The sequence below is a fragment of the Mercenaria mercenaria genome, chromosome 17, assembly GCF_021730395.1.
Source record: "Mercenaria mercenaria strain notata chromosome 17, MADL_Memer_1, whole genome shotgun sequence".
NCBI classification, from domain to species: Eukaryota; Metazoa; Mollusca; class Bivalvia; order Venerida; family Veneridae; genus Mercenaria; species Mercenaria mercenaria.
In genome coordinates, this window is record NC_069377.1 from 51,547,517 (window position 1) to 51,574,541 (window position 27,025).

The 27,025-nt window shown below is 37.4% G+C and overlaps 2 protein-coding genes across 3 annotated transcripts in view; one reads left to right on the forward strand and one right to left on the reverse strand.

The window, feature by feature from the left end:
- LOC123536130 (C2 domain-containing protein 5-like) overlaps positions 1-13,778 on the reverse strand; it is an 84,450-nt gene extending 70,672 nt beyond the window's left edge. For both annotated transcript variants that reach the window (XM_045318965.2, XM_045318966.2), the window contains exons 1-5: positions 13,643-13,778; positions 5,134-5,246; positions 3,654-3,781; positions 2,474-2,604; positions 1,297-1,392 (exon numbers count right to left, since the gene is read on the reverse strand). In XM_045318965.2, the coding sequence (XP_045174900.2) occupies positions 1,297-1,392; positions 2,474-2,604; positions 3,654-3,781; positions 5,134-5,223 (445 nt within the window). In that variant the 5' untranslated portion in view covers positions 5,224-5,246; positions 13,643-13,778. The remainder of the gene's footprint in view (positions 1-1,296; positions 1,393-2,473; positions 2,605-3,653; positions 3,782-5,133; positions 5,247-13,642) is intronic.
- Positions 13,779-22,693: 8,915 nt separating this feature from the next.
- On the forward strand, positions 22,694-26,186 carry LOC123536850 (uncharacterized). The gene is made up of 2 exons (XM_045320327.2): positions 22,694-22,938; positions 24,064-26,186. Exons 1-2 carry the CDS (start codon positions 22,748-22,750, stop codon positions 25,457-25,459), a joined length of 1,587 nt encoding a protein of 528 aa, XP_045176262.1. The 5' UTR covers positions 22,694-22,747; the 3' UTR covers positions 25,460-26,186.
- Positions 26,187-27,025: the final 839 nt, after the last annotated feature.

A 27,025-nucleotide genomic window follows, 5' to 3' on the forward strand; every position in this document is an offset into this window, starting at 1 on the left:
GGATCAATTCACTAAAGTTAGTTCTCCATGAATATTAATGATTTCAAAGTATGTGTTTTTATTTCAAACGAAGTTGATATAGTTAGACCTATCTATTTTACACCAACTGCAGAGACAATTCTTACAAACCTTGGTGAGGCACTGCAAAGACTATGGTCAAATTCTGAAATCAATGACACCTCTGCGTCAGAAGTCTGACACTTTACCCCTACACAACTGTGCCTCCCCTGTTAGTTAAGGTTTTACACTTAGTAACTGTCTAATTTAATAGTTGACAATTCTATAACTATGTAATTTTAGCCAGTCTGACAAAAAATTTGTCAGTGAGACATACTCTTTATAAGAATAAAAAATAATCTTTGGTCATCATGAGCTAAATATATAAGAAATAGAGAAACATTTAAAATCCAGACAGTAAATTGAATTTTTGCTCTAAAAAAAACTAGCAAGTTTGATGATATGAATAGTCTGATGTTTGAAATGAAATAAATGGGGGGGGGGGGGGGGGGGGGGAACACTACTCCATTGTAGAGTACTCTGACAAAATTGGGTCCATTAAAGTCATGAAACCCTAAGAAGGGATCAATTAAAATAACAAAACCCTCAGCAAAAGGAACAATTAAAATACGAAACCCCAAGAAATGGAATCAATTAAAATCACAAAACCCTCATTAAAAGGAACAATTAAAATATGAAACCTCCAAAAATGGGATCAATTAAGTCATGAAACCCTCAGAAATGGGATCAATTAAGTCATGCAACCCTCAGAAAAGGGATCAATTAAAGTCGTAAAACCCTCTGAAATGGAATCAGTATTAACGTCATGACACCCTCAGAACTGGATCAACTAAGTCATGCAACCCTCAGAAATGGGATCAATTAAAGTCATAAAAGCCTCTGAAATGGAATCAGTATTACCATCATGACACCCTCCGAAATTGGATCTCTTTAAGTCATGGGATCAATCAAAATTATAAATTCTCAGAAATGGGATCAATTAAAATTATAAAACCCTAAGAAATGGGATCAATTAAGTAATGGAACTGAAATGAAACTGTCAATAAATGGACAAAATTTGTGAAGATCCAAAATCAACAAGAGAGAGAAACTACATTTCTTTAGTATTCAAAAGTGATTTACTTTTATCTCCATATTTTCTATTTCTTCCTCTATGTAAATCAAATTGCACTGTAGTAACTTCATAAATGGTAAAATAGCTACTCTATAGAAACAGGGTAACAAGACTACCAGACTATATTAGAGGAACTATCATGTTATTTCACAGTATCTACTTACTGCAGAAGAACTGTATTCCGCATGATGACTGTCGGAACTTGTTGAAATCACTAAACAATTCTATCTTCACCAGCACATTTAAATCCCCTCGTATACCTACAAGCAGTATATTTTAACTCATCATAAGTGATTTCATAAGCAAAAATAAACCCAGTATTAACCAAAATATATCTGTAATCTAAATATTAATTTTGTTACTATTTTTAAAATCTAGGCATTAGAAAACAAATATTTATGAAATACATTTATGTTGTCATGTGGCAGCTATGAGAACTACCTATGTTATAATTTCTCATATTAGGTCAATCATTACTTCAGGTCATTATCAAATAAGTCATTTTTAAAAACATTATGGAAAAACACAGGTCAGCATTTTTGCTTTTATTTCATTACAGTAATGAGAACTCCTCACACAATGTAAGCAGTAGCTTAAAACAGGCAGGGTCAAGGTCATACCTTCCTCATAATGTGAAACATTTCTATATATTTTTATGAAACAGACTCAAAATGGAAATCTTTCCTTTCAAATGAGTTAAAATTTAAATCAGCTGTATTTTGAGGGAAGTGCAACAGTGTAAGGGTTAAGTTCCACGTTTGAATCTGAATAAGAGTAAAACTTTGACTACTTTCTCCATACCAATGCTATATAGTTTTGTTTCTTCTTTCAAGACCCTCAGTAGGTAGAGCGTCGGTCTACGGATCGCGGGGTCGCGAGTTCGATCCTCGGGCGGGGCGTGTGTTCTCCGTGACTATTTGATAAACGACATTGTGTCTGAAATCATTAGTCCTCCACCTCTGATTCATGTGGGGAAGTTGGCAGTTACTTGCAGAGAACAGGTTTGTACTGGAACAGAATCCAGGAACACTGGTTAGGTTAACTGCCCGCCGTTACATAACTGAAATACTGTTGAAAAACGGCGTTAAACCCAAAACAAACAAAACAAACAAACAAATCTTTCAAGACCTTTTTTTGTTTTCAGTAGGCTTAATGTCACACTGACGCAATTATGAGTTAATCAGCAACTTTTCTCATGGCGGCAGAAGACCCACAGCTGTGTGGGGCAAGTGATTTGAAGTCAGCAACCTTAAACACTTGGCTACGGAGGCCCAATTTAATTATTGATGTTAAAACTTAAATAATTAGCAGGAACTTAATTAACACAGAAGAGAAGCTTACCATGCATAGTGTCATAGATAGGGAACCAACCAGTTATAATAGATGGACTCTCCTTGATCAGAAGTGGATTAAGGTCTATGTACACCTTGCCAATAGCGTCATGAGCACTGTATGTGTCATGGTCCAGAACCCTGTTAAGGAATAAAGATAAAATTATGGTAAACATTTTCTTGACAAACAGCTACACACAGAAGGGAATTGCAGTTAAGTTCATCCTAATGAAATGATGGATTCTGGTGATTTTTCTGGCATGTCACTTCACCCACAATTTTCTATCAATATCCAGCTTCTGGTGGATTTTTCTTGCATGCTGCTTCACCCATAATTTTCTATCAATATCCAGCTTCTGGTGGATTTTTCTTGCATGCTGCTTCACCCATAATTTTCTATCAATATCCAGCTTCTGGTGGATTTTTCTTGCATGCTGCTTCACACATAATTTTCTATCATATCTATATCTTTATTAAATGCAATGCACATGCAGTGTGTAAAATGGAGCTGACACCTATGGTAATTTGGTTATCAGTTTGTTTGTTTATAAATGCTTTATTTTACCACCATGCTTATTATCATCATCTGAATGATATGTAAATAAATTGCCAATGAAAACATGGGGTTTTGTCCCATTTTCCCCAGTGCTAATGCAGCCTCTGAATTCAGAGTGTAATTTGAATGGTGAACAGCTACAAAATATTTATATAGGCCATTTAGGTATTCACTGTGTAGGTGAAAACTGAAGGAAAGTTAGACTCACAGATACTGCAAACAAAAAGCAGTCTTATTAAAACAATCATGAGTTCTCACAATGAACCAATAACCTATCAAAAATTTCATTACTGGTTGTTTGTCTGTGACCTTGTTCCTGTTTGCAAGATTTCATAGCTAATATAATCAACAATACATAGCTATTTAAAACAGTATAGTCTAAGACTGCATTAATAAGTGTCCATGTATGTCTAACAGTAATAAATCCTTGCATTACATGACCATAAATTTTCAAGGCAATTTTTACTAAAATGACAAGCCACAGTTAGAATTAAAACCTGTTATTGAACTTTCAGTAAGAGGTTACAGTCCACTAATACATTTCTGTAAATTTGCTGTTTACAAACCCTCTCCACTATTGTCTAAACTTTTCATGTTTTTTTTTAAACTGTTAGTAAAATATTTTAATTCATACCTTAATTCTAGAGGTTCATCTTGCATAACCTCATCTTCTACCTCAAACTTGAACCATTCTGAGTTCCACTGTGGATTCAGTGACCGTTTGTACACATCTGTCTTTTGTACTTCGCTTCCAAATTTGATCTGTCAAAGGTATTCAGTGCATTTAAGTTGCTAATATGTCTATAACTATCAATCATGGCACATTTTAATAAAATCAATATCATGACAGTTTATACACCCTGTGTCAGTCCTGCTTACATGTATATTTTCAAAGCAACTACAAAAAAGGAAAGTTCAATGCTTTTAAAATAAGAAAATTAGCAAATTTATAAATAAGTATATCTAAGCATTAAATTTATAATAGAATAAAAACTAGAGCTATCACTAAAGGTGATGAATGTACCCCCCACATGCACTGACACAGTACATTGCAATTTGACGCACACAAGACTGCATAATTATGTGGACTGTATGTATATAGACTGTATGTATACAGTAAAGTAACAAAAAACAAAGTCCCATAACTATGCAGAATATTTATCTAAAAGAATGTAACATGCACCATGCACAACTAGGGTTGGTACTGATCACTTGTGTGAAGTTTCATTAAATTGTGTGCAAGGGTTTGGTAGATTAGGCACGCACAAGATTGCATATGCAGACTGTATGTACATAGTATGTTAACAAGAAACAAAGTCCCATAACTCTGCATTTTTTGTCGCTGAAAGAACCTAACATGCCCATGAACAACTACTGTTGTTACTGATCACTTGTGTGAAGTTTCATTAAATTGTGTCAAGGGGATGAGGAGAGATGGTGCGCACAAGATTGTGTCTATGTATATAGTATAGTAACAAAAAAACAAAGTCCCATAACTCTGCAAATTTTTTTTCTGAAAGAACTTACATGCCCCATGCACAACTACTGTTGTTACTGATCACTTGTGTGAAGTTTCATTAAATCGTGTCAAGGGGATGAGGAGAGATGGTGCGCACAAGATTGTATCTATGTATATAGTATAGTAACAAAAAACAAAGTCCCATAACTCTGCAATTTGTTTTTCTAAAAGAACCTTACATGGCCCATGCACAACTACTGTTGGTACTGATCACTTGTGTGAAGTTTCATTAAATTCTGTCAAAGGGATAAGGAGAGATGGTGCGCACAAGATTGCGTCTACGGACAGACAGACAGACAACCTGAAACCAGTATACCCCCCCCCTTACAACTTTGTTGTCGGGGGGTACAATAATACATGTATTAATAAACACAGTATAAATGTGTACTTCCGCTGAAGAAACTGTTTCTTGTGTATATTTAATGATAAAGGAAGATTAATAATATTTCGCTTGGATAGGCTTCTGGGTAGACAACAGATCTTACAACAAATTGGGATTCTAATTATAAAATCTACGCCCCCTTTTAAAGTTTAAACAGTTAGCAACACAGTCTCAAATACTGAAATCATTCATCTAAATACAGAAAATGCAAACCTCTACAAAAGCATCAGTAAGGTCTGTAGATCTGTCCATCACCGGGAGACCCCGGGCTGCAACAACCTTGACCTTCACCTTACCAGGCATGGTAACACAATTATATCTTCATACTGTAAATAAATAACAAACTCAGTTTATACTTTAAAAGTCAAGGTTAGGTACATTGTGTTCTTTTCCTCATGATTTATAAGCAGTAGGAGTTGTGATAAGTCATGATGTAAACAAATCATGAATGAATGATCCATGATATTCGTGACTATCGAACAAACATTTCATCATTGATAAATTTTGACATATCGAGATTACCCTTCCACCCCCTGCCCCACCCCAAAAAATTTAGTGTTACCGGTACCTCATTCTGTTCACCACATCTCATTATTAATGTGCAAGTAAAAAGATTTTGTTATCAGACAGACATTGTGTCCAAAATAATTGTTTCAATACATTAAGTTTAAAAGGCTAACTAAATTTAATTTTTGGCATAAGATATATCTAATTTTCATCATGATTAACCAATGATTAGACTATTCTTAATCTGATTTACTGACATAGTGATCTTGACTGATTTCCAACAGTAGTTGGTAAGCAGAACTGTCACTGAATTTCAACAGCTGTATGCTAATAAAAGTATAATAATTGATACTGGTGAAAAAATAGCAAATGGAAACACTTGGCTGAACCCCCCAACTTCAGCAAAAGTCTGCTAATAAAAACTACTTTTGTTCTAAGTATTACAAATGCCAAATTTCATAAAATTGTTTGTCCCAAATGTTTTGAAATATCTTCTTTAATATCTACTAAAGGGGGAAAAATAGCAGTTATATTTGACAAGGGTCTTCTGCTGTAAAAACCTTTTCATGAAAAAATATTTCTTATTTTCAAATTTATTACAGATCCCACTTTGTCACTTACTTGTTACTTTTGATCATCTGTTGCCATAGCAACCACTTTTTGTCTTAATAACAAAATAAAGATTTGCACATTCTCCCCTATTGCCATCTATCCATGTACCAAGTTTCATGAAAAAATCTTGTAAGGACTCACTGACAGATGGTTGGAAAGACAGGGCGGAAACCATAAGTCCCCCCCCCCCCTCCCACCCCTCAAGTGCTTGTTAGTATCTGATATTGCTTTCTATCTTATTTCCAGGTTTCATGAAACAATCTCTAGTACTTTTAAAGTTATGCAAGAAACACTTTTGTGGAAGAGTGACAGAACAATGAAGAAATAAACAGAAAAACAAAAATGTGCATGTCCTGCACATTTAATCTTCTATATCTATGCCAAGACTCCTGAAAAAAAATCTGTTGTACCATTCAAGTTATCACATGATTCACTTTCTGCCATATTGTATTACAATCTGTTGCAATAGTAACCACATTTGTTGACAAGACTGTGCATATTCTCCATATTGCCATCAATAAAGGGATATCTTTTATTTTTAAAGTTGCCTCTGGATCAAAGTGTGATGGATAGACAGACTGATAGGCTGCTGGGAAGTAGATATTGACCAAGTCGTTCAGCTTTATTTCATTCATGTTAATTTATAAGGAACATAAATTTGACCCAACAATGACTGATACGTGCTTTACCTATCTCAGCAAAAAATAGAATCTATAGAGTCAAAATATGTGTAAGACATTCTTTTTATATTTGGGTTTTTATTTAACTTTTTTTCTATTGCCTACTCTTGTTTAATATCCACATGATTGTATTTACAAAAAAAACAAAACTGTTTTCTGGTTTTTAATTTGTCACAATCACAATTTGTTGTCAACTTCAGACAAAAACATTTTGAATAGCCTGTATTTTACACTGATTCTTGGAATACCCAAAGAGACTGTATTATTTCAACCTAAAGTCAGTCAATAAGCAAGGGTCATCATCTGCTTATTTCAAACCTTTTAAAGTAGTGCAACATATCCAAAATAAAAAGAAGCCAAAACACTTAAATATTAGGACAATATAGAATTATCAACCGATAATAGACATATCCCCACACAAACTATTTCCGACCACAACCTATTTTCGACTGCCTAAGCCTTTGTATGATAAAAATCTTTACAAGCCAAATTTATCAGTTGTGATTGTTTCATCGTTTACAGCAGAGGCAGAACATGTTAGGAACCTATTCTCCTTCAGTTCTGGTACTTGAAAGTAACCATCTAACTCCGACCAGAAACCTGAACTAACTTATTCCACAGTCCCGTACTCAATACCACATGAACTCCTTCTTCCTCCGTACAATCAGACTATGGAATGACCTTCCTCAATATGTACAGTCCAGTCCCAGCCTCAACATATTTGCTGAGCGGCTGGCTACTGTACATCTGCAGTAACTTCCTTCACTATGTTTTTAACTTAGCACCTGTAGTAATTTTTATTCTTTGCACCTAATGAGTTTTCTCATTTTTAACACTGCCCAGACAAGTGCCTTCCAGTCATAATCGTTAATGATTGTTGGAAGAATCATGTAGATGTAGATGTTATATAAATTCCTTTTATGATACCACTGTAGTGCTCGCGTACGGTCTGGTACGGCCTACGGGGCGATAGCCTGAACCCGGAACACAGCAAGAGTGATTTCCCTTGGCGCGGGCAGCACGAAAAGACGTTGCTGGTGTTGCTAGTCAATATTATTTGGCTATTGTCCCGAACAGCATAAAGTACAGACTGATTCCACCTGGTAAGTTTCCCACAGTTACAATATTGGTGGCAGCGGTTCATTTAGAGCCCATATTTCGCCGACCAATAAATCGCTACCGAACTTCTATTTTTAGGCTTGGCCAACTTGCCAGTCTAAAAACGGTTGTGACTTGTGTTGGAAAAGGGACCGGGTGAGGCGTAATTGAATTTAGTCGATTACGTTCTAGGTCTAAAACACTTATTTAAGTGTAATAGGTTGAATAATTGAAAAATTATTCGACAGTTTGTTGGGACTTATACAATCGGAAATCCCTATAGTTGGCATAGTAGTATACCTTGGTTGAAGTTTAAGGATCCTTAAAAGATTTTTTTTGGGTCAGTCTGGAATTGAAATAATTAAATTTATTTCTGATTTTGTTGTTGTTATTTTGATTTTTATCAAAGATGTCACAACAAAAGAGTCCAGAAGGTAAGTCAGTTACATCTGGTATTAGTGCACAAGTGGTTTCAATTAATTTTGCTACCCTTGAGCAATTGAGAATGATGCCTGGAATTAATACAAAAATTGCCAGTGCAATTTTGTCGGTGCGTGAGGCGACGGGGAACATAACCCCGGAAGTCTTGTCCATGTTGTGTCGTAAGGAATTTACAGAGTCTGAGCTGGGTCGAATTGATTTTACCCAGAATAAACTATGGCCACTACAAGACAGTGATAAGGAGCCTGAGGCTAGAAAAGAGCCCAGTGCTTGGTCACAAATTAAGACCGGAAATACTCTAGCTAGGCCTGGGGACTTGATCACCCCTAGACCCAGAATGCATGCTGTATCTTCTGGTATGCACAGGCCATTATTGAAAACTCCAGCTGAATTTTTTAAGACACCAGCATCGGGCAGGAATAAGGTATCGTTACCAGAAACGAAACTGAATTTCAACCTTGGTGAAGGTAGCACTCCTTTCGATGATGATGGTAATGCCAATGCAAGTAGACCATCATCAGATGGGGGAGTGGGAGCCGACTATAGTCAGCTGGCAAAAAAATTAAGTTCTTTGCAAAAGCATTTGGCATTTGATGGTAAGGGCAACTGGGAAGCTTTTGATTTAAAGTTTTCCAGATATGCTGAGGCATGCGGATGGTCAGATGCTGAGAAATTTGAGGGCTTGTGCTGGTGTCTTACTGGCAAAGCTATGGACTATTATGTACTGATACATGATAGTGGTGAGGTGAACTCTTACCAGGGTTTACATAGTAAGCTTGAGGCGCGGTTTGGTGAGCACGAGTTGCCAGCGGCGGCTCAATTGCAATTTCAACAGGCTTGCCAGGAAGAGGGCGAGTCGTTAGATGATTTTGCAGACCGGCTTTTGACACTTGCAGCACGAGCGTTCAGAGGCCTGCCAGATTCATTTGTGACTAATCAAGTCATAAGTCGTTTCTGTCAGGGCCTGTTAGATAAGGATGCAGGCATTCATGTGTTTATGCTGGATCCTACGAGTATCCAACAGGCCAAGCAGGTAGTCCGTAAATACCAACAGGCACACATGGCTATATTTGGTATGTCAAAGCACCAACCTAAGTTGTTCGAAGAGGAGGAATGGTGCGAAGAGGAGGAACATGTTTTTGCAGTGGGAGAAATGGCCGGTAGCACACAAGGGGCACCAGATAATAGGACTGTCATGGAGGCACTTAAGCAATTAGAGCTTAAATTTGATGAAGTCATGACAGTCAGATCCAGTAGAGGTGGATCTGGTGAACTACCATAGAGGCTTTATAAAAGCAAAATCTGTTTTATGCTTTGACAGGCAAACTTCGGTTTGTGTGGCGGGGAGAGTGGGTCAGAGCTTTTGAAGTTTTGATAAGAGGCTCTGATACAACCGCCTGGGTTAGCCTTGCTGATAGGGAAGGATGAGTTCATGCTTTATACCAATGCATGGAATAAATAGATCAGTGCATGGGTACCATAGGTCCAGGTCGGCAAGGAGAAGGTCATTGCATATGGTAGTTATGGTAGTTATGTTCTTATTTGGTAAACTGTATTGTACGGAATGACCACTCAAGTTTAAGGTGGTTCATGGGGTTCCAAGAGCCTCAAGGTTAACTGGTGAGACGGTGGCCGTAGGAGCTGTCTCGATTGAATATTGTGCTGCAGCATGGGGTAGGTCGTGAGCATGATAAAGCTAAGGCAATGTCTTGAATGCCGGTTGGAGGCATTGCAATGAGTATCATGCTGGGACACGACTGGAGCAGTTACCTTGTGGCAGGTGTAATTACTGTTAAGAAGACAACGAAAGTTGGGGTCCTTTAACCTTGTAGACGACGCAGTGCCGTTGGTCATAGGGGACACCGAAGCTTCCATCATAGAGCGTTTGAGGGACCTAGGACCAACAAGGGCATGGGTACGACTGTCTACAGGTTTCTTGATGTAGACGACGCAGTGCCGTTGGTAAAGGGGTTACCTGGAGTTTACATCACAGATCATCCGGGAAACCTGAGACCAACAATGGCATGGGTACAACTGTCTACGGGTATTACGATGGAACCACAGATGACACTGAGGGTAAGAGTGGCTAGCCAGTCCTTGCAATAGTAGTCTCAGATGGGGGATGACCCTTCTGAGAAAAGTAGCCTACCAGATGCTGGTATGGATTTAGACTACTATGAGGTAGTAAGCTTCTTTGTGGTAGATATGTTTAAACATGCTGTTGTAAACATGAACATGGTGACCACAAGGAGGGTTGTGACTGAGGCTGTTAAGGGCCTTGGTAATCGGTAATACAGTCACGTCTGGACAGTCAGTTCAGTGCCTACTGTAGGACAGCCAAGTTCACAGTCTGAGGTCCTATCCCCGGAAAGGACAAACAAAAGACTTGTTGTGCTTAAGGGTGCGACAGGTACCTCTGACTCTACAAAGGGTCTGGGGTCTAGCCTTCAGAATTCCATCTCGGTACCGGATCTAGGAGCTCTGAGGGATAAAACTGGACTGTATAGTTGGTGGTTCTCAGTGGAGCTGAGTAAAGTGTTGAAACAGGATTAGAGATTGCTGTTTGTTTTGGATTGGTAACGAGGTAGGACAGATCAGGTATGGTCTGATCTGTTTCGTGCCAGTCAAGCGGCTGAGTCAAATCGGTGAAGCAAGGAACAATTTCTTCTGTTAGATTGTGTTTTATGTTAGTGTGACTAAGGTCAAGATGGCATTCATCTTGATATGCAGAAAAGTCTGAAGGAGGAAGCTATTGAACTCCGTCATAGCCTTCCCTCTTTGAGACATCGGACTCTGAAACAGATTAGTCCGGTGAAGCCTCGTCCTAGAGACCCTTGACGAGGAACGTATGGCCTCACACAGTTTTACTAGGATAGGGCAGGCACCACAAGGCCCTGTCACAGAGGAGACTTGAGCTCTGCTTGGACTAGCAGTAAGGTTACCTAGGCCCCCACTGTTAGGCAAAGCTCAGGTAGAGGCAACTGTGTGAGGTAAGAGTCAGCCGCCTGTTTGACTAAAGGTTGTTTTATGGTAAGCAGTGTCCGACAAATTTATAATTTTACTGGTAGCCCACTGGGCTACCAGATTTTTTTTCTGGTAGCCCAGCATTTTCTTATAGTTGCCCAGAAAATTAACCATGAAAGTACTAACTTGCTCTATCCGTACCCGACTTACTGAGATGTGAGAATAAGATGGGTCTTTAACAATATTTTGTTAATAACAGAAATCTAAAAACACAAAGATAAACATTTCATTCTCTTTAATCATAATATAGAAGTACAAGTTGAAGTTAATACAACATCTTATTAAAGAAACATTTTTACACAAGTATCTCTTAGTTTACAACTTACAAGTCTTAAAATATTAAAATTGTAAATTTCTGTCAGTATTGAGATCAACTTGAGTACTTATACTTTCTATACCGGTAATCACAAATAATTTGTATTAGATGTTCACAAAATGTATTTAAATTGCAAGTCACTGTCAATCTTCACAGGTGGCAGTATCATTGATTGGTCACCCCTTCCCCACCCTAAGACCCCTGATACCACACTGAAAAAAATTCTGACATTCTCAGGTGTTACTTAATATCCCCACCCTACAAGACCCCTGATACAATCATGAAAAAAATTTCAACTATCAGAACAGTAGTTTGATAGTTGAAAAAAAATTTCAGGGTTGTATCAGGGGTCTTGTAGGGTGGGGATATTAAGGAACACCTGAGAATGTCAGAATTTTTTTCAGGGTGGTATCAGGGGTCTTAGGGTGGGGAAGGGGTGACCAATCTGATTGGTGATTGGCAATCAATGATACTGCCACCTGTGTCAATATTGAGATCAACTTGAGTACTTGTACATTCTATAAACATTCTATAATCTCTAATTAAATGCTCACATAATCATGAAATGGTATTAACCAAAGAAATCGGCATTATACGACTCGTGTAGTAAATTGACAGTTTTTATGTTTCACGAACATGCTGACAGACATGTTACTAATGACTCATTTTACGCTGGTTCCAAGCCTTTGAACTGTCGAAGCAGTGAAAGCGTGGTACCTATCATAATCAGTCGTCGGTAATGTACGAGAGGATCCGATTGAATTTAGAGATTTTGACTGGTACATCGGTCATAATTAACTATCGTTAAATCGGTCTACTTTGATTAGTCCAGCGGAGACCAGTCCACGATAGTTTGCATATTTGATATTCGTAGGCGGAGACTGCTTCTGCGGCCACCGTTGAAATTATCGATAAATGGGCGGGGTTAAACTAATAGCACGGTTTACGACCCGTTAATCAGTACACATGGAAAGTTGTTTATTGCAAGTTACAATCGAGTAAACGACCGGATGTTGATGATTTTGTTGGGGAGTTTTGTAAAATATACAATAACCGGGCTACTGATGCTTCAAATTTATGGTTGCCCGGCGGGCTTCCGCCGGTATTTTTTTGGTAGCCCGACGAAAATTTCTGGTAGCCCGCGGGCTCCGGGCAATTGATTTGTCGGACACTGGGTAAGTGTTCGGCTGCTGACCATTCTTGGAGTAGGAACAGTTCTTATGATAGCATTGACTATCTATAGAAGAACTGAGTCTGTTTAAGCCATAGGGGCTGATCCCGGTGCACTATGGATGCGGAGATCCATGGTCGCCGGTAGCGGTGGTATTGTGGCTAAAGTGACACAATACTAGTACTGGTTAAACCCAGGAACATCTCATATTTATGAGCAAGAGACCATGGTATACTTCCATGGTCTAAGGGACCATGGTATATCTCCATGGTCTAAGACACCATGGTCTACTTCCATGGTGTAGGGACTACCTCCTTTCAATAGGACGGGGAGGAGTGTAGTGCTCGCGTACGGTCTGGTACGGCCTACGGGGCGATAGCCTGAACCCGGAACACAGCAAGAGTGATTTCCCTTGGCGCGGGCAGCACGAAAAGACGTTGCTGGTGTTGCTAGTCAATATTATTTGGCTATTGTCCCGAACAGCATAAAGTACAGACTGATTCCACCTGGTAAGTTTCCCACAGTTACAATACCACTTATTCAGTTTTTGATGTCACTGGGTAATTTAATGGGTAATATAATGCATAGCAACGCATATGCTTGGTGTCAAATCATATGAAAATCCTTTTAAGCGGGTAACGAGACTAACGAGCTGCATTTGTCAAATAAGTATAAGTTTTTACTACAGTGTTTTTATTCATAAGATATAATTATACTAGATCTACCCGAAATCTATTATCCGAATTGCAAAATGTGAAAGAAATATTCTACTACAACAACTTTCAGCATGGTTTATCTACAGGTTCAATTCATTATGCAAGAAATGACAAACTTGTTTCAAATCATATGATATAGTTTTCATACGGAAGTTACCTCAGATTATTAGCGATTTCTTTGTAAATATTTTGTTGGTTGCAGAATCCGAGAAAATTCCCGAACCGTGCCATACCGTACATTTGACACTGCAGGTACTTGTTCATTATCAGAGAACTGATTAAAGTCAACGTACAAACAAAGAAGTATAAAATAATTTTTATTTTTATAGCTCTTTGGTACAAATCGCTGACCAATTGTCAGTTTCTTATTCCAATACTATCAACTGACTATCTAACGCCCAGAGATATAGTTCCAGTTTCAGTTTATTTTCTATACAAGGCACCTATTACTAAGGTCGGGATACCGGAAACAAACAATTTTTTTTTACGCCTAAGGGCATCTGCATGGTACAAAACAGTCTCTGCAAAACAGTCTCGAGACAGTTCAAACAATTCAAATACACCAATATAATTCTATCTGAGCGTGACTAGACATGTGTATGCATAAATATGCATAATAATATTGAATCTGTACTTTTTACTGTTTACATTTCTACTCCAATAATTCAAAACTCTACTCTTAACATTGCATCTAATGGTAAAACACCAAGCTCACCAAGTACTGTGACTCAACAAATACAACAGTATCATCTGCATCATCATACAGCAACAGATACAGTTTAAAATATACATCCATTGTATTATCACTAAAAACAGTCTTTACTGAGTTTGAAAACAATTCAACTTGAGGCCTTAAAAATTTAGCTGACACTAAATCATTCAGAAAAAATAGAAAACAAAATTGGCGACAAATTTTCACCTTGTCGGACTCCGGTAGAACTAGTAAAGAAGCTGGAGAGACCCTGATTACTTTTAACGCAGGACTTGGCTTTTTCATATATAGCATATATATATGACTTTAAAATTTTTACCATCTATTTTATGCTGTAACAATTTGTTCCATAAAGAAATATGATTCACAGAATCAAATGCTTTTATATAATCAATAAATGCACAATAAATAAAATCTGAAAAGTAGATTGAGTTTGAGTTTGACTGAGTCTGTTCGTAAGCAGTAATGGATAATGCAAATGTAAATATATGATCAACGGTCCCATGGCACAGTTCTTACGAAAACCTGCTTGTTCTTCACATAATAGACCAGTGGATTCCTAAAAGGAATTGATGTTTCTGTTCAGTATACTAGTAAATAACTTGCCTAGACACTCCTCTATAATTATCAGGGTCGACCATTAATATCTTCCTTTTTTTATAAACCCTTGCACTAACATTCTGGAATGTATGAAGTATCTAAAACAAGATGAACAATTTGCATAATACAGGCTACATGACTTTATTAGAATGCTTCAAATGTTCATTTAAAGTAAGATATTATCATACACAGAACATGCTTTATTGATGTGCAGCTAATATTTCTGCACCGTAATATTTACATTTAAGTCTATATTGTAAAATTCAATATTATCTAAATTAAAATGTCAGTGTCCATCCTCAGAACTTTCATTTAATTTACTAAAATGCTTATAAAAGTTTCAGCAGAAATATTAACTATAACATGTGACTTTTCATTACAATGCTTGTTCAAAAGAGACCAGTGAGACTTAGGATCTGAATTTTACAAGTTTCTAAATTTTTTATTCAACTCTTTATGATACTTATGCAATTTGGAATTTTATTCCTTTTTGTAAGCCTTACTCGTCATCTTGAGATTTTCAAAATCATTTCTTAAATTACAACGTCTATACCCGTTTCTAGCAGTTAAATATTCATCCCTCTTAAGTTTACAATACGAGTCAAACCATGGCTTTTTAGCTTCTTTTTCTTGTTATCAGTATTAGTCTTAGCTGGAAGTTTTACACTCTTAATTAGATCGTTGCAGTCTGCAGCATTTATAAAAATATCTGAAACATTTGAAACATCTCACAAAACAGTATCAATAGAATGAGGAACATCATTTGGATTTTGTTCCAAATGTTCTAATTTATCAAGTACACCTTCAATAGTTGACTGATCAAAATCTTCTTTCTTACAGGAATCTGAAATAGGTTTAGTCACAACATTGAACACATCATCATCAACATTGTAATGACCTAGTGTGTTTGTATTCAGAGGCTGAATAAAATATAAACCTAGTGCATTAAAGAGGCATCCGTATATTGGATATGTCTAAGGTTCATAATCTTCATCTTTGGAATTGTTTCAGTTTCACTCTCTGTTCTGAGGCGTTATATTAATACTGCCCGCGGTAACTATCGCGCTGACGAATTAGAGGCAAGTGTAAGGTTGTATAGGCAGTTGCCGATGCTGGAGTTACTCCCATAGGTGGGATTCATAGTTGGAGTTACTGCAGAGCAGGTCCCCAGGGTCTAAGTGGGGTTGCTTCTAGTATTATTTGGATAGGTGTGAGCCATGGAGGACGTGCTCTCTTGTTGGTTAGACATCTTCCCTGACCGGCTTCGTTCAGCAGTTGTGAACATCTTCAGAGGACTTGACTGTATGACTAGGCAAGTTTAGTTTGCATTATGTGCAGTGTGATGCTGCAGACTGCTTATATACGCTCCGGTGTTGGTTGGTGCCTCGGTGCCGGTACCGGAGTGTAATGAAGTATTTCGACCCCCATAGAATAATGACCCCCCCCCCCGGTCATTATTCTATAGAAAAAGTGACCCCCCGGTCATAGTATTATGACCTCCAGATCATAGTACTATGACTCCCCCACGTGAAGTAAACTGAACCTCACGAAGAATATTGACTCCCATAAAAATAACGACCCCTGTCATTTGGTCAAATTTAGTGATAACTTATGTATCTAAGGCCAAATTGCTGCATTTTATGCCCCCACTCGGGGGAGGGGGGCATATAGATTTGCCATTGTCCTTCCGTTTGACCATTAGCCCCAGATACCATCACTTGACACAGAAATCAGAGCATTCCGCAACGGGAAAAGGGATTCTATTTCTAGACGCTGTATCTTGGTGTATACATTTTTTTTCAGGAAAATAACAATTCACAATACGTTCACAAAACACACCAGTGTCAATAATCCCTGCAAACTTCGGTATGAAGTAATTCTTCAGAAGAAAACTGCACAAGAAACTGCTAGCATAGAACTTAGTATTAATAGAAGTTGCAATACTTAGCAGTGGCAGTAAAGTACGGTAGCGGCAACAATAGAAAGTAGTAGTAGTAGAAGTAGTAGTAGTAGTAGTGGCAGTGGTAGTGACAGTTGCTGCTGCTGCTGCTGCAGCTTAGTAGTAGTATTAGTAGTAGTAGTAGTAGTAGTGGCAGTGGTAGTGGTAGTGGCAGTTGCAGTAGCAGCAGCAGCAGCAGCAGCAGCAGCAGCAGTTGAATAAGTGACAGCAACAACAGCAGAAGGAGAAGAAGAGGTAGATGTACAAGACGTATTAGTGGAAGCAGGTATAGTAGTATCAGTAGTAGCAGTTGTAGTAGTAGTAGAAGAAGTAGTAGTAGCAGTAGTAGAAGAAGAAGAAGAAATACATGTAGTAATAGCAAAAGAAGTAGCGGCACCAGTAGTCGTAGTACAATCAAAATGTTAATTATTGGCAATGGAGGGTATTAGAGTTGTAGATCAAGTAAAATTGTCCGTTGGGTTTGATGGGGATCACTTTTAATAGATATTATCGTCGAAAGTCTTTTTAGGAGCCGGTGTTTTACACGGAAAGAGTAACTTTTTTTAATAGAATAATGTCCGGGAATCGATATTGTATGAGAGTTCGAATGTAGTAATTTCGGCAGTGAGTATTTTACATGGAAGGAGTCACTTTTTCTATAGAATAATAACCGGGGTCGTTATTCTATGAGATTCGAAGGGAGTCATCTTTAGGGAGTCAGTATTTTACTTGGAGTGGTCAGTTTTTCTATAGAATAATGACCGGGGGTCGTTATTCTATAGAGTTTTCAAAGGGAGTCAGTTTTTTTTATAAGGGGAGTCAATATTTTACAGGAAAGGAGTCACATTTTCTATAGAATAATGACCCAGGGGTCGTTATTCTATGGGGGTCGAAATACTTCATTACATCGGCTTGGTGCCGGTTTCTATTTTTAGTGATGCTATGGTGCCAGTAGTGATCTATTTTTAAAGGTGCCGGTATGGTACCGGTTTTAATCTATTTTTAGATCGGTGCCGGTTGTGCCAGTGATGATCTATTATTAGTTGAACCGGCATGGCGCAGCTTATATTAGATTGTGGCCAAATTCAATCAAGAGTATGGAGAAAAACGTAGAGTATTATTTGCAAACAGGACACTTATCTTGAATTAGCTTAATTTTTATTTTGCCTGTCCATACAGAGCATGATGAATGCTTGCATAGTTCAGTACTGCAAGGCGGATGTACAGCTTCTCCACATCTCTCTCTGGCGTGGCGTCTTGTATGGGAGTCAGTTATAATATTTAGTGACAGACGAGATACTAAGAACTCGGATTGTGTGACTTTTAATTTGGGGGATTGTACTGTTCAAATTGTTCACGCTTCAATGAATTTGCCATTTTACGCAAATGTTTCATGAATTACTTTTATTAAATATTTGATCTATATAGTGTCCAAATTTTGTTGCAATATGTCCAAAGGTTAGCGAGATATATCCAAAATTGTAGGTGTGGAGTTAGAACTTTTGCTGAGTATAGTAAATTTTAGTAAGTAATCGATCCAAAGTACTGAGGAACTCTTTGCTTCTGAGCAGTCATCTGCCTCTAGGCAGAACTTCGGTTTTTGTTTGTTTGTTTTGGGTTTAACGCCGTTTTTCAACAGAATTTCAGTTATGTAACGGCGGGCAGTCAACCTAACAAGTGTTCTTGGATTCTGTACTAGTATAAACCTGTTCTCCGCAAGTAACTGCCAACTTCCCCACATAAGAGGCGTAGGGACGAATGATTTTAGACACAATGTCTTTTATCAAATCGTCACGGAGAACATACGTCTCGCCCATGGCTCGAACTCACGACCCCGCGATCCGTAGATCTGCGCTCTCCCTATTGAGCTTAGCGGACGGGCTCACAGAACTTCGGTAGAACACAGGCAAGTGATAGCACAAAGTAAAACTTTTCACTTATTGAGCTTTTGCGTACTCAGGTTGACCATTCTTCATCAAAAGAAGCACTGCATGTAAGTAAAAGAGCCCAGTGCAATAGGACAGGAGCGGATCGGAAGGCATGCATTGACTGGCTTAAGGCTTCTGACAAGTGTGAATGCAAAGATTTTGATAGAGTGTTAGATTTCACATTGGAATCAGTTATGCTCCTTGCAGCAGATAGAAATCTGAAATTCGTGACTGCTTGATCAGCAGGCATCGTAAAGAAGAAATGAACAAAACCTCCACAGAAACCTTACAGGACCCAATTACTAATCATGGAAATCAGACAGGTGTTCAGAAAGAACAAGAAAGTCAGTGAGAAACGGATAATAGGCATCCGTGAACTGTGAAATGAGCAGAGAAGACAGTTGAGCTCATTAAGACACACTGAGCAGGAAAGAAATAGATGGAGAAAAGCTAAGCAGAGGGCGTTGTTTTAGCCAACCCATACAAGTTCTCCAAGTCAGTCATAGACAAAAAGAAGTCTAACAAAATTCAGCAACACCTGGAGTCAGCCGTAGAAATCGTCCAAGATTAGAACACATCCAATTGGCTACTAGATAGCCTACATTCTCTGAGGTAGAAAGCAAGAACTGTTTCACCCCTTTAACCCAATGGAATACCATCCAAGGTCTACAAAATATGTTCTAACTTGCTTCACAAATTGCAAGTCCTACAGAATGTACTCTGGAGGAAGGGAAAGTGCTGATTTGCTGCCAATGAGAACAACTTCACAGATATTAACTTAAACGTGGAGGGGAAAATCTTCTTTGTAGTCCTTGTAAAGTTATCCCACAAGAAAGAAATGCCAATTAGGATTGAAAGAATATCAGGGTTCTTAGGATGTGTTGAGTCTATCAGTGCTATATGTCAACTACTAGTAACTAGTGAACCAGACGTAAACAATAGCGACCTTATAGTATTTGGCTGGGCATTGCGAACACCTACGGCTCTGTACCACACAAGTTGATTGTGGTAAAACTGAACCAGTACCACCTTCCAAACTGCATTCAATGAATCATCAATGGTTACATTGCATTTCGTAGAGGGTAACAAGCTGACTTCATGACAGAGGCTAGGGAAGAGTATCGTTACTGGTTGTAGGAGTACTATATCGTTTATCCTTTTTGTGGTGGGTATGAACCTCTTCATGAACACAGCCAAGAGGGAAACTCGTGAACCACAGATATCATCTCTCACATGCGTAAGGAGTCCTTTTTGGAATAGTTTCACAAACGTGTAACAACCCGTTTATTTTGCATTTCAACATATAAACAATAACATACATTGGCATTTGGGTATGAGACAATATATGAATGCATGTGAGCAGTACATGTACTTGATTACATAATTAATTTGAATACACGATCACATATTCTTTAAAACAGTTTTCAAAGTATAAGGACAAATATTCCTAAATTTTCCAAATGTTTAAAGCTTTTGTTCATCTTTCGCTCATAAAATAAGTTTTGTATATGCAATATGATATATAACTTAGGAATAAATTTGTATAGTATATTCACGGAAATCTATCTAGTATCCAATAATCATACATTTCAAATTCCTGAATGATTTATTAAAACCAAATCTATTAAATGTTACTTTTGTCTTTGACCTGAAGGTATCTAAATATTTACAAACAAGGAAAAGGTGGTCGAAGTCTTCAAACTCATTTCAATAATTATACAATGGACTTTTTTCCGATGTTCCAGTTAAACAAATGAGTATTTGTTTATAGGGGTAATCTACTTTCATACAAAAGCTTCATGGATGACCTGATAGTAACATCCAAGACGAACGCACCTGCTACATTGTACTATGTAACAATGAAATGAAGGCCTATGAAGTTAAAAAACCTATGACAAGTTATGAAAAAAATCAACATTCAGATGCAATGAATAGACATATCCTCCCTCATGGAGTGTCCAATCAAGTGACTGGACTCTATGACTGGACTAACCAACTGTAGCTCCCACTCTCTAAGAGTTCAGGGTAGCAAAGATAAGACTAGTGGTCAGACTCAGTGAATCCAAGGATAATATGATTCGGAAAACATACATAGAGACTCGAACCGGAAGGACATAGTCCTCGAGCTTTAGACACAAAAACAGTGTCGGTGTAACCGCTTGATATCAGGCGCTGTGATACTTCAGAGAATAGCAATGGCGCATTGTAGGTAGCAAAGTGAGAAGATAGCTTGAACAAGAGAAGATACATACGCGGACAGGAGAACGAAAGCAGTGGTCATGGTGCCCATGATGCTTGGGCAAGGTGGAGAACAACTGACCGGAAGCTGACGGAAGTGGGTCAGTTATTCTGAGATTCAGGTAAGTGCAGAGAGCGTGAATGGCGAGCATGGCTTTTACCCGTTGAGACTGGGCTTTGAAGCTTCTCAGCACAGTTACTGTGGAAGATGTTAAAGGCATAACTGGAAGTAAGAGGAAGAGAGCTGTCGGAAAACTCTGTCGAAAAGTTGACCTGGCATATAGCTGGTTGTGGGTAAAGAGAGAAGGGAAAAGCTACAAACCAACCACTGAGATGTAGTGAATGATCTCCGCCTGGAGTGTTCTAGGATAAAGGGGTTCCCGGCTGAGGATGTCTGTGTTTTTAAGATAAGGGAACCGAAAATCATAAATAGATGCTTTAATGCAAATACAATTAAATAGTCCGTTTTGAAGGCGGCAACACATGAAATAAATAGTGATGACAATAGCGTTATCTTTTAACCAGTCGGAATATCAAACTTTGACTCACTGATGTCTTTCATATATTTGTAGTAAGTAATGAATGTTATTTTTATGGTAAAAAAAGTTAATATACATTGACTAATTATCCTTTTCCAAAAAGTGTATTAAATTGTATATCCTATACCAATATTACAAATATTAATAAATACCTTGGAATTTCTATGCAGACATGAAATTAACAGGTCTATGTCTATAAAGTAATAGTACTGTGAGTGATGTTGAATACAGTACAACAGTACACACTTACTACACACTGAATATATAATATATATCATATTGGTAAATAGAGTATGAAAGTTAGCCAACATTGATTTTTAAAAGACCCACCACTACAGAATACTAGTAATTGTATTCCTTTGTGTTAACATAATGGTAATTATATACATGATTCTCCTCAAAAATTGAAAAATACAAGTATCTAGTTACGAACTGACATTGACATATTTGAGGCCAAGATAAAATGTTAAAATGTATAAACATTTTATTGAATTAATGTAGCAGTATGCACAGTACGTTTCGTATGAAGTTACGTTTGGACCACACTCTTACGGTTTCTACAGTGTAAGATTAATCTTTCTGACTTTTAAAACCTATACTGAAGAGGGTTTGATTGAATAAGTTAGCACATGAAGTTGTGAAAATACACCTGTATTACATCTGTATAATCAGAATGATATTTCATGTAGTTTATGTTTGTGTATGTTAGAGAACGACAGGGGTGGGGGTGGGGGTGTTGGAAAAGTTTGTCACTAGGTTGTGGAGGGTCTTTAACAAACGACTGTCATTTGTGAATATACCTCTACATACACAGTTGGGGCCCGCCCGCTTAGCTCAGTAGGTAGAGCGTTGGTCTACGGATCGCGGGGTCGTGAGTTCGATCCTCGGGCGGGGCGTATGTTCTCCGTGACTATTTGATAAACGACATTGTGTCTGAAATCATTAGTCCTCCACCTCTGATTCATCTGGGGAAGTTGGCAGTTACTTGCGGAGAACAGATTTGTACTGGTACCGAATCCAGGTACACTGGTTAGGTTAACTGCCTGCCGTTCCATGACTGAAATACTGTTGAAAAACGGCGTTAAACCCAAAACAAACAAACATACACAGTTAATTTTTATATTTAGCCAAGTCATATACATCTATATGTGATGTAAATGATCGAAATATATTATATCTAAGTGATAAACAGATAGTAGTATATATATCAATCACGTGTTTAATCTTTTGAGATAGTAGAAATCAGGAAACACGTTTTATCTTTCAAGATACATGACTTTCTTTAGAACCCGAGGTTAAGAATACAATGGCAAGTTATGATTCTAATCAAAATAATTCCAATAACAAATATGTACATGGACAATCTAACACAGACGTAAAAATCGATAGTAATATTTTAAATGCAAACTGTCGGATTCATACCAGCAAACAGTTCAAATCTTTTTGTGTGGATCATGATGAATTGGTGTGTGAGGAATGTGTTTATTATGATCACAGGTAAGTCCATTAATAATCTTCAAAATATTTCATTTAGGTCTTTGCTCCCTCCCCAATATGTTTTCGCAAAAATAGAAAACGACTGATAGTCTGTCCGTCAAACTTCTTCCGGTCCATTACTCCGCCAGTAGATTTAAATATTACTAAGCACATAGTTTCCTCGTAGGAAGACATGCTGCAAGACCCAGGTTTTTTCTCAGAGGTCCACACTTGCAGGTAAAAGACTAACAGGGTAGGTTCTTCGCCCGGAATTATAGCTCTCTCATCCATCAAGGGATTTTTAAGGTCCAGTTCATACTTGGACGTCAAGGTCTTTTTCGTGTCAATGCCTTTCAAAGCATTTTAATATATTCTTCATTATAAAACGTTGCTTCGCACAACCCACGGTTGTACATCAATGGTCAAGGTAAACTTGCAGGTCAAAGGTTAATGGTGTTAATAGGGTCTGCATTATGCCCCTGTCAATACATCCGTCATCTATCAAGTGACTGGAATATTAAATGTAATACAAGTCATAGTCCGTAACAAAGTAATTGGTCCTACAAAAGACCTTACCCCTTAACTTGAATGTCAAGGTCTCATTTGGATGTAAAATGTTAATAGGTTTTGTGTCTAGTCTGTAACTCTGATTTTATCATAATTTGATATAAAGAGATAAGATATAAGATTTGTTATGCACAGAATCAGGAACAAAAGCTCCAATGAAAAAATCTAATAACTTCATGCATTTCAAAACAGATGTTGGAATCTACATATATGGCCACATATATGGTAACTCTAGCCGTAACTTGTCCATTTATTATTCAAAGTAATTGTTCTCCATAACAAATCAAAGTCATTATGTGGAGGACGTTGGACACTTTGTCACATTTTCTTGTTTGCTATGATTTTAACAATATTAACAAAATGAAGACAGAATTTGTGTTTACTGATAAAATATACATGGCTGAACTACAGTCGCAAAATGCACTCACGTCAGAAATATACATAAACCAGTTTTCACTTTTATAGACTAACATGGTTAGTACAGCGTTTGCATTAAAAATAACCTATGGTCGATCTATTTGTTTTGTTAGGTTATACACTAAATCGTTTATTAGACTGGATACCAATCTTGCGTTTCAGAACATGTGTTAAAATTGTTGACTTAGACAGAGTGTCAGAGGGTGTTAAGCAATGTCAAGAATACAAAGATTCAACTGCACGCCTACATAATCTGAAAGATGATCTTGAAAAATTAAAAGTGGCAAGAGAAAATGATAAAATCAGAATTGGCGGGGAAAGAAAGAAAATCGAGAATAAAATGCAAGAAGCTGCAGAGAATGTCAAAGCCACTGTGGCAAAATTGTTACAAGAAGGTAATAAAAATCTGGACAGTAAATACAAGGAATTTGAAGGAGATATTGACTGTGAATTAAAGGTTCTTGAACAGTCATTAGCCAACGTGACTCAAGCCATTGAGGGTCTTCAAGAAGATGGGAAAGATGCTTTCATTAAAATGAAAACAAACAGAAACATACAAACAGATGCAAAGGAAACAATTAAAACTATATCTGAGCATGTGAGAAAGGAAACGATGAAATATACTGTAAACAGCACATTTGAAACAGCTTCCACTCAGACGGAGCTCGGAAGACTTTCATTTGAAAATGAAAATCTTCCACCAAGACCAAGGCTGTTTCATGAAGTATGTGAATATGACGCGAATCTACAAGGAACGTATGATGTTAACATGAAGAAGGATTTAGTTCCTTGTTTCATTTTAGACTCTTGTCTTCTCAACGATGGATCCATGGTACTTACAGATCTTGCTCATAACTTGATACTTAGTATTGACAAGTCATACAAAATAGCCGCATCCTGTGAAGTTCTTGGCGAACCCTGGGGTGTCTGTTCAACCAGCAATAAAGAAGTTGCCGTCACCTTAATTGGTAAACAAATGGTTCAATTTGTTCATATAGCTGAGTTCATGGAATTGACACATGCCTTCAAAGTCAGTAAGGCATGTCGCGGAATACTCTTCAAAGATGGGAACCTGTTTGTGTGTTGTGGTGGTGGATCAACCTACTGGCGTGCATTTATGGAGGGTTCAGGTGAGATAAGGGTATATAATCTACACGGAATACTTCTTAAAACCTTCCAAACTGATGAAAATGGTAAACGTTTGTTTGGACGTCCAAGGGACATAATTCTAAACCCAGAAAACAATCTCTTCTATATAACAGATGAAACAAATGGAGTTATCATTCTTAACAGGCGTGGTCAAAAGCTTTCCACGATAACAGATAAAAATCTTACAGCAGCTAGAGGGATCACGTTCGACAACAGGGGTCAATTGTTTGTTGGCTGTTTCAAATCCAACCATGTCCTTCTGTTTGACGGAGAAGGAGTTCTTATACATATACCTGTAACCAACACAATGGGTGATGTGTCGGTCAGATCACTATGTCTTAAAGCAGAAAACCTTGTAATAACAGGTCACAATAATACCATACAGGTCTTTGACTTGGTTAGAAGATAATAAACAGATAGCGCTGCTAGAACAGGGTGATCCATAATATATAATAACATAACAGCTTTAATAGCTTTGTCAGTTTTTACAATAATCTATATTGTAATATACATTACATCAGCATACATGCTTTGATTTGTCTTTTTTTCATGCGAATTTATTTAATCGAAAGATACCTTACAAAGTTATTTTCCCAGTCTTACAGTAACTTGTCATTCAAACAACGTTTTTATTACCTCTCAAGAGCTTAGCGAGTATAACACAGCAACGCTGAAAAACACTTGAACGCGAAGAGCGAATTATGTTTTAAATGAGTAAAGCAAAAATGCCGTTTAACACAGCAACGCTGAAAAACACTTGAACGCGAAGAGCGAATTATGTTTTAAATGAGTAAAGCAAAAATGCCGTTTAACACAGCAACGCTGAAAAACACTTGAACGCGAAGAGCGAATTATGTTTTAAATGAGTAAAGCAAAAATGCCGTTTAACACAGCTACGCTGAAAAACACTTGAACGCGTAGAGCGAATTATGTTTTAAATGAGTAAAGCAAAACAGCCGTACTGCGTTCTTTTTTCATGATCCTATGTTATGCATAGAAGTTATTGCAAATAAGTGTCATGCAAAAATATCATCTAAAATAAATAATATTTATTGTAACACAAATATAAAACATACTGGGAGGGATTTTGAATGAGATTTTGATAAATGCTGCATGTTAAACAATTTCCTATATGTGCATGTTAAACAAATTCTTATATGTGCGCTTAACATCTTTCCCATAAAAAGATGCATATTTGTTTTATAACTCCATTACCCAATTTCATTAAGTCCCCTTCGTATTGATATAGAGGTAACAAACTTGTTTAAATGCATCTCCTTTATCATTTTGCTCGTTTAGAAAGAAAATGAATGCTTGCAAGTCAAATTAATTCAAATTTTAATTGCCGTCAGCAAATTATTCAGTTTGTGGCTGTGGAAGTACCATGGAATTGAAACAAAGTTTTAAAATCGGTATGACATGTTGGGGAATATTCTTTAAAGATGGAAATCTGTTTGTGTGCTGCGGTGGAGGGCTCATTGATGGAAAGTCCAGGTAAAGATGTATAGTCTACTGGGAATACTTCTTAAAATCTTGGAAAATGACGAAAATGGTAAACATTTGTTAGAACGTCCAAAGGACATTATTCTTAATCCAGAAAACAATCTTTTTTAATATAAGAGATGAAACAATAGAGTTATTATTCTTAACTGGCGCGGTCAAAAGCTTTCCACGATAACAGTTGAAAATCTTAGAGCATCTAGGAGAATCTCGTTCGACAAAAGGGGTCGAGGTAGGAGGATGGTTTTGCAAATAGCCGTCATGTTACGTTTGCAGAAAAATAATTTTTCAGGTTTTTTTTATGGATTAATCATAGAAAATTCTGCCTGTCATGGAATCTTGGAACACATTCTAATGTAAAATAATTGCTTTCACTAAATATTATTGACTTTGTTGATATGACATTAAATGATACACTAGATTCTTTACATATATAGATATAGATACATAATAACTTATGATTTACAGTTAAAAT

What these genes read in the sequence shown, in the direction of transcription:
- LOC123536850 (XM_045320327.2), top strand. Translation starts at nt 22,748, where the DNA reads ATGGCAAGTTATGATTCTAATCAAAATAATTCCAATAACAAATATGTA. An exon ending in TGTGTTTATTATGATCACAG is followed by an intron (nt 22,939 to 24,063) that starts GTAAGTCCATTA and finishes CTTGCGTTTCAG; the next exon opens with AACATGTGTTAAAATTGTTG.